At 44.9% G+C, this 8,828-nt stretch overlaps 1 protein-coding gene across 1 annotated transcript; it reads left to right on the top strand.

The window, feature by feature from the left end:
* The first annotated feature begins 175 nt into the window (after positions 1 to 175).
* PKDREJ (polycystin (PKD) family receptor for egg jelly) lies at positions 176 to 8,245 on the top strand. The gene is made up of 2 exons (XM_010288839.1): positions 176 to 5,786; positions 5,955 to 8,245. Exons 1-2 carry the CDS (start codon positions 176 to 178, stop codon positions 8,243 to 8,245), a joined length of 7,902 nt encoding a protein of 2,633 aa, XP_010287141.1.
* The last annotated feature ends 583 nt before the right edge of the window (positions 8,246 to 8,828 follow it).

The raw sequence follows: 8,828 nt of genomic DNA, 5'->3' as shown, positions 1-8,828 counted from the left end.
GAGCCCCTGTGTCATCGAGGGGGCCACGGTGCTGCCGACGGATGTGTTTCGTGTAGGTTATTGGCCCCGAAATATTTGTTTCTTGCGGCACCGGGTGTATCCACACACGATCTGCTGTTTCTAAATTTAAACACCTTTCTTACCAGCTGTGCCGGGGAACAGAGCTCTGGTCTCCATGGAGACATTCTCCAGCAGTTGGAACTCCCCAACTGTCAGCATCCGTCAGGCACTCGAATGGCTGCGCTCCCTCCTCTCCACCTCATACCGCAATGACAGTGCTCCACCTCCTCCTCCTTCAGCCGCTCGGCTGCTGGCCCCTGGGCTCCGGCGTCGAGGCTCGGGGTCCTCCTCTTCCGGTCTGCAGCCACCACCCCTGCTGGTCAGCTGCTGGAGCCCTCACGGGAAAGTCTCTCAACGGCAGGACAACGAGCGCTGGGTCTCGTGCCTGTGGAGCAGCACCATGATCTTGCATTACCAGCCCGCGCCAGGAGCAAGAACAGAGGCAGAGAGAGAAGAGGAGTGGCCACCACCCGCACCACGCTGCTTCTGGTACCTGAACTCGGCCTGGGTGAAGAACACCTCGCGCTGGTCAGGCCAGGTCATGCTGCAGACAAGCCTCCTAGCAGGAAGCGCTCCCCCCGCAATGGCCTCCAGCCTCCTTACAGTGCAATGCTCATCTGCTTCATGCATGGCACCTGAGTGCTTTCACCACAACGTGAGCATCGAGATGTCTGGGCAGGCTATGCGGCTGTTCGTGCTTTGGCCTTCGACACACCTGATCCATGCGTGGCAGCCGGTAGAGCTGGGCTGGTGTGCACGCCTCAAGAGTGCCAGCTGGCAGTACCGCTTCAGCAGCCAGGGTGGCAGCCCCTCTACCCTTCTCCTTCCCAGCAGTGACCACCAAGACACGCCACCACCTGCTGTCTACCCAACAGCCGAGTTGCAACAGACCTGTGCCACCTATTACAGCTATCGCTTGACTGTGCGCTACAGGCACCATGGGCTCCATGTTGCTTCAGTCAGCATCGAGCAGATGCCTCAGATAAGCCTCAGCCTTTTTCTCAAGGTAGAGCCTGACTTGCTGCATGTCCTCAGTGTTGGCTCCAAGCTCCTTAGTGTTCCTCATCAGCCCCTCAGCCTCTCCTGGAGGCTTCAGCCCCTTACACCAAGGACACTGGCCTACAGACTGATGGACATGCAGGCTACAGGAGGTTGGTTCTGTTCCTACAGTTCCTTTACCCTGCAGAGCAACTTTTGTGCTGTTGCCACACCTCAGAGCCCGGGTGAGGTGGTCGTGGCCAGCATTTATTTTCATGTTGATGGAAAGAGGTTCGAGGAAATGACAGGAGAACTACATCTACTCAATGGTACCCTGAGCCTAACTGCAGGCAGAGAAACTCCTATCCATGTCAACCTTCAACCAGGAAAGACCAACAAGAGTACTTACATTTTCAGGTACAACCATGGAACTTTTTACACAACCAAAGAAAACAACAGCCCTATTTCCACAGATGGCCTTAACACACGCACTGTGTTCTACCAACACAAGGAGCTCTCCTACTTACTCTCCATAGAGTTTGTGGCCTTCCAGTGGTACAAGTTCAATATGTACCTTTATATGAATCAGAACAGGGCTTTGTTTAGGTCTCTGGCAGAAAGAGACATTGAAGTCCACGTTTTCAGCAGCGGCCGTCCTTTTCTGCAGAGTTTTACTTATTTAGTGTGGTTTATCCCTGCACAACATCCGATGCTTCAGTGCGAGTGGACCTTCCATCTGCAGCTTTTTGGAACACAAAAAGACCACCTTCTCCAGAACAGCACATACACATACAATGATCACGTTAGAAACGCCACACGTTTTGTCCGTCGCTCTGCTTTACCCTTTGATCCAGAGAAATACACGGGGTTTGTGGCAAAAGTGAACTGTACCAGAAGTGCACTTACACCAGCTCTTTTAGGAGTCAGAGTCAACAACTATGCTGCAAAAACCATAGAAGCACCAGTGTCTTGCCTGAAAGAAGCCTGTTACATACACACCGTGCAGATTCAGAAACCTGTTCTTCACACCTCTGTCCTGCATCAGAAAAGGGGGTCATCTTTCTACCTCTTTGTCAGATTGCTAGTAGATTGCAGCATTGGTATATCTATCAAGCCCTTGTGGCGCATCTATCCTGTTCAGGACACAACAACTGTTCCGGACTGGACAAAACCAGTAAATTCTTCTTTGATGTATGGTGTAGATATGATACGCTTAACTGTTCCCAGTTTTACTTTAGAATATGGGTTGTATCTATTTTATTTCACTGTTGAGATAAACCCAATTAGGACCTCGATAATCCTCAAGGGCTCAGATAAAGTTTATATTCAGATTGAGAGAACCGATCTAGTGGCAAATATTGCAGGAGGCATGTTCCGCACAGTGGGTTTTTCTGATAATTGGACTCTTGATGGCTCTGCATCCTACGATCCTGATTCACAGGAAGGACTAAAAGGAATCGCATTTACTTGGTACTGCACTAAAGAGGTGTCAGATTATAAAAACATGAAAGTCAGCCCAGGAAAGAGATGCCATCCAGCCCAGAAGGATTTGAAATGGTTAACATCCTCAGGTCCAGTTCAAGCAATGCCACCAGAATCCCTCCCAGGAAATGCCGTATACTACTTCCGTCTAGTGATTCAAAAGGACAGAAGGAGGAGTTATGCCGACCAAACTGTAGAGGTGCAGCCTGGCTCCCCAATTCTTCTGGATGTGGCATGCCTTGAAAACTGTGGTAGCACTCTAATTCCAACAGAGAGATTTACCTTGTCTGGAAAATGCCTAAACTGTAGAACAAACAGCGAGCCAGTCTACTACTGGTCCCTTTTTTCAGAAAACTCGACAGAAATTAGCTTTGACTGGTCTTCCAGAACTTCAACGGGGAGGTCTGGGGCTTACCTGTCTATACATGCTCTGACTTTTACAAAGACTGCACATCGATCCTACATACTCCTGTTAAAAGTAACTACCTGGGACGGTAGGTCTTCAATCTACAGACATGCATTTAAGGTAAATTCTCCTCCTAGGGCTGGCAAGTGTACTATCAACCCACGCTGGGGTACAGCCTTTCTGACAAAATTTGTTGTTCAATGCAGTGGATTTTCTGACAGCAATTTACCTTTGACATATAAAGTGATAGTAGCTTCCAATGTACCCAAAACTACCAAAATAACTTCTGTGGAGGAAAATACATTTGGCACAATTCTGTACTTTGGTTATCAGCCTAAAACTCCTCCATCTTTTCTCCCAGTGGGAGTGCCCTCTCAGAAGTACACCTTGACACTTTATGTTCAAGTCCATGATTCCCTTGGGGCGTTTACCCAAGTGAGTTTATATGTCCGCGTACAGAACCCAGTTAACAGTCGACCACTAGCTGTTGTATTTCATGAATTGCTGGCCTCAGTGAGCGGTTTAAGCGCACCAATGACATCTTATCTCCAGACTGGAGATTATTTTAGCGCCGGTTATTTGGCTTACATGGCAGCCTCAGTCTTAAACTATATTAAAGCTGCACCAACTCTCCAGCTCCCTAAAGCTCAGCTCCGGGAAAGCCTGATTAAAACAGCTCTGAATATTTCAGTTGACAGCACACTCGAAATCAACCAAGTAGTTGCTTCTCTTTCTCAAGTCACAGAGGAAGCTGATGAAGTGAACGTTAAATCACAAGACCTTGCCATTAAGAAACTGACAGAAGTAACAGAAGTGCTGAAGATACAGAGAAATGAAAGCCATTGGTCTGAGGGAGCAGAAATTCAGACCAGTGGAATACTAAGATGCTTGTCCAACATCCTGAAAGCTGCTCTTCTGCATCGCAGGAACGTCAATGTAAGGGGAGTTAAACAAGTCTTCTCCATCATGGAAGATTTAACGGAGATAGTTTTCCAGGGCAAAGTCCCCGGAGAAACAGAAACTGTAATGGAAACAAAGCACTGGAATATCACTCTGAGGAAAGATGAATCCTGGAACATTGCCAATGCTTTCTCTACCAGAAACACATGCCGGAATTGCTTTTATCCATCACTGAAAAAGGGAAATTATTCAGGATTGCCCCATGATGCTGTGATTTCCACTGCCCTTTTTGAGTTTGATGAGAACCCCTTCCCTTGGTTAGGTTACATATCAGAAATCACAACAATGGTCTTGGGGTTCAAAATGTCAGAGACCAAGGCTAATGGGGATCTACTAGGGATCGTGCCCGAAGGAGCAGAAATTACTATTGCTAGGAAAGATAAGGACTCTTCAACTTTTCAGTTAGCAATGGGACCTGATAAAACACAAGCTTACACAACTGGAGGATTTAGTTTTGAAGTCATCAGAAATACCAAGACCATATACATCCAGATTCTCACAAAATTAAAAGTTACTTTCGAAGTGCTAGTATTTACAGGCGCAAACGTCACTCATGCTCATCCCATAGCCTCATTTGCTGCTTTTCATGACTTGCCAACGGTCACGAGCAAAAATGAGACAGCTAGCACTGACTGTAACATTAAGGCTCCCTATATTATCTGTCTCCCAGAGACATTGCTGACAGCCGCAGCTCAAGGAAACAGTACAGACACTCATAACATCTCCATTGTCTTGCTGACACCCTATGTCACAAGGTATCAAACCCAGAGACTGGTAAGCATACACATTTTTAGTGATCAGTGCTTATTTCTAGATGGGGTTCGAAGCCTGTGGAGAGAAGACACATGCAGGCTTGGCTCCTTGACCGACTGGCAGAGGGTACACTGTGTCTGCAATATGAAGCGGAGTCGCAGAAGGCTGTCAGTCCATGCTGCGTCAAATGTATCCACGTTTGACATCAGGTTCCTGGCAGCCAAAGTGATAGTTACCCCCAACACAATAGATCTGGGAAAAAGCTTGATAGCAGACATACCTAAGAACCCAGTGACTCTCTTAACAGTGCTCTTTATTTTTGCTGCCTACTTTCTTTTGTCCCTCTGGGCCATGAGAAAAGACAAGGCTGACAGGGACAGCAAAGGCAAGATTATAGTTCTGCCAGACAACGACCCCTTTGATAAAGTGAGCTTTTTGGTCACTTTATACACAGGCAGTCGCTGGGGAGCTGGAACCAAAGCAGATGTCTTTCTTCAGCTCATCGGCCAGAATGGCAGAAGTGACGTCCATTGTTTACGGCACCCACATTTTCTGTCTTTCCAACAAGGAAGCACTGATTGCTTTCTGTTAACTACTAAGAAAGACTTGGGAGACATTTGTTCCTTCAGGGTCTGGCATAATAACAAGGGCTCATCTCCAAGCTGGTTCTTAAGCAGAGCCAAAGTTGAGAATATGTCCACCAGAAAGACCTGGTTCTTTATGTGCAGGAAATGGCTTTCTCTTGACAAGGGCGATCAGTTACTAGAAAGGACATTTTCTGTCACAAACCCCAAGACACCTCTGCCCAGAATTGACTATTTTTTGATTAATCTTGCCAACAGTCTAACAGAAGGCCATCTGTGGCTCTCGATTTTTGCTCGTGTTCTCACTGGCACTTTCAGCAGGCTCCAAAGGTTGTCTTCTTGTTTCGCAATATTATTATTCAAATTGCTTGTTAACATTATGTTCTTTAATGTTGACAAGAATGCAGAATCTCCAATACACTTGAGGTATTTGAGATCAATGACAGTAGGAATTGAATGTGCTTTAGTTACCATACCTGTGGAAATGACTATAATTGCCTTATTTAAGTATTCCCAGAAGGAACCTTCTCCTCATGGTGTGGCTCAGACGGACCCAAAGATAAGTTCACCCCTCCTGTCTGGAAATCTCAAGAACCGGAAGAAACATTTGCAAAAATTGTACCTTTCAGAAACTTCAGCACAATCGAGGAATATTAGTCCCTTGGAGAACCTTCCTGGTCCCAGCAACGCACAGAGCCCGCCATCTTCCAGAACAACAAGAAGCAAGGGAGCTCCCCAAAATTGGAGTAATTGCACAGTTTCTGAAAGACATGCAACTGTAATTGGAACAGAGGAGCAGATGATAATCGCGAATTCCCTGGCAACGGCTAAGGCCTGGCAGAGAAGGCCACCATCAAACCCCAATTTTAGTAATAATCACGCAGAAGAAGAGAGCAACTTTCAGAAAGGAAGGAAACCAGTAAGCACTACCTCCAGGCCCTTTCGCAAGAGACGACACATAGTTTTTTCGTGGTGGTGTGTCTATCTCTCATGGGCACTAGTTATTGCTGTCACTGGGCTATCATCATTTTTCATTGTGTTATATGGTTTGTCTTATGGCTATCAGACTTCACTAGAGTGGCTTTTAGCATCTGCAACTTCCTTTATTGAAAATGTGTTTCTCCGTTCAATTCTAAAAATCATTTTTTTCTCAGCTATGAGTACAATTCGTCCAAAATGCTGTGAAAACATCACATGGTTAACTCAGGAAAAGTATTCTGAGATTAAGTTGGCTAAAGAAACAATGAGTGGTGATGAGATGAGAGAGATGCACTTGAAACTTGCTAAACTCAGAGGCACCAAGCTGTATAAGCCTTTAGAAGCTGATGAAATTGCAAACATGCTGAAAAAGGCAAAAATTAAAGTCAAGGCATTTATTTTTATAAAAGGTTTCATCAGTCACCTCGTCTTTTCAACACTGCTATTCAATTTTGCCTATTCCACTGAGAATGCCAACAGTTTCCACTACAACCGATTCATCCATAATCAGTTCTCTCCACAACTCTCCAACGTAAATAGGCTAGAACATATCTATGTGTGGGTGAATGACTTGTTCCTGCCTTTGATCCACAATGACATTCAGCCAACCTTTCTTCCTGGGAGCTGGTCCAAAATCATTGGTTTGCCTAGGATGAGGCAAGTGCGAGCTAAAGGTACTGAGAAAAAATGCTTCCACCCTCACAGCTTTGGAAATAACTTTGTGATCAGTAAAAGCCACTGTCTTCACAAATATGGCAGTGACATCCCAGAGAAGGGTGACTATGCTGGCACTTGGACAAAGGTTGCCAACCAGTCTGTTTCCAAGGATGCCAGCAGTTATGGTGGGTTCACTTACCAGCGAAACAGGACTCCGTGGAGTTATTATTCATATGGAGATTTGCACACATATGGACCAGCAGGATACACGTTTTACTTTTTCCCTGAAGAAGGAAGACCTAATTCAACGACCAGGCTGGATGCTCTACAACAGAACAACTGGCTTGATGAAAAGACATGGGCTGTGATTATTGAACTAACTACATTTAACTCAGATGCAGATCGCTTTTGCACCATCTCAGTCATATTTGAAATGTCTCATTTGGGGATCATAAAACCAAGTTTGTCAGTACACTCTTTTGCACTCCCCATTTTTCATCAGCAAGCTAAAGCTCAAAAGTTTGTGTTCATGATTGTTCTTGCCTTTCTGTTTATTTACACTGCAGATGAACTTCACATCATCAGCAAAGACAAAAAAGATTATATTAAAAACATTTCCAATATAATCAACTTTGGCTTAAAATCAACATTCCTCATTTTTGTTTTTTTAAAGATCATAAAGTTTAAGGTGGGAGCAGATATAGTGAAGTTTTACTTACTTCACCCAAACGATTTCATTCATTTTCATGCGGTTTCTCATTTAGATCAAATTTTAAGTATTACTATGGGCTTTTTAGCATTTTTTGTAGTTTTGAAAACTCTAAAATATTCTCAATTCTTTTATGACGTGCGCCTGGCACAAAGATCGATGTTGGCAGCTCTTCCCGGAATCTCCTCAATGGCCCTTGTGGTGGTGGTGTACTTCTTTGTATTTATGGCTTTTGGCTACCTTGTGTTTGGGCAGCATGAATGGAATTACAATAACATGATTCACTCAGCTCAGACCGTATTCTCTTACTGTGTCTCAGCTTTCAGAGATACGGCATTTTCATCCAACAGGTTGCTGGGTGGTCTTTTCCTCGCCTCTTTCATGTTGGTGATGATCTGTGTCCTGATCAATCTCCTCCAAGCTGTTATTATGTCTGCCTATGGAGATATGAAACAACCTGTATATGAAGAACCATCTGATGAAGCACAAGTGGTTACATTTGTATTGCAAAGCCTCCGAAAGATATTTTATCTTCTGATCTGTAAAACATCCAGAACCAGTGAGCCTGATCTTTTTCGCAGTGTACTCTATGGGCAGCCTGAGAGAAGACATCAGCGACATTTAGGTCTCAAGAACAGAAAAATAAATGGAAAAAAAATGATTTACTTTGTCATATGAGCAAGGAAAGATTTTGTGTTAAATCCTTTACTCTGTAATACTTGCATTTCAAATATATGTTCATAAATAAATTATTTACTTTTAAGAGTGTTTTAACATGCAGCCCCTTACTGGTGATTGTGCTCAGATTTTCTCCAGCCTATTTTGCATCAATTTCAGTGGTACTTGACTGTCATGGTGTGATGGGTTGACCCCGACTGGCAGGTAAGCCCCCTCCCAGCTGCTCGCTCACTCCCCTCCCAGCAGCATGGGGAGAGAACTGAAGGGCAAAAGTGAGAAAAAAACTTGTGGGTTGAGATAAGGACAGTTTAAGAAGTGAAGAGGGAAAAGACCCAAAAGCACAAGTGATGCAAAAGCAGTCACTCACCACCTGCAGACTGATACCCAGCCAGGCTCCAAGTAAAAGTTACTTTCAAAAAACTTCCCTCACTCCAGTTTTCTTGCTAAGCATGACCTTATATCTCATGGCATTACTAACTCCACGTCAGCCAAAGCTGGCACACACGGGAGCTGGCGCCCATTTTACAGAGATGATGCACAATGCGTTAGCTCAGGAGTTTGAGCGGGACTCTCGCCTCTGACT

Source organism: Phaethon lepturus, unplaced genomic scaffold (assembly GCF_000687285.1).
Source record: "Phaethon lepturus isolate BGI_N335 unplaced genomic scaffold, ASM68728v1 scaffold49486, whole genome shotgun sequence".
Classification (NCBI taxonomy): domain Eukaryota; kingdom Metazoa; phylum Chordata; class Aves; order Phaethontiformes; family Phaethontidae; genus Phaethon; species Phaethon lepturus.
Note: the sequence above shows the minus strand (reverse complement) of the source record. Positions and strands in the feature narration are given on the sequence as shown.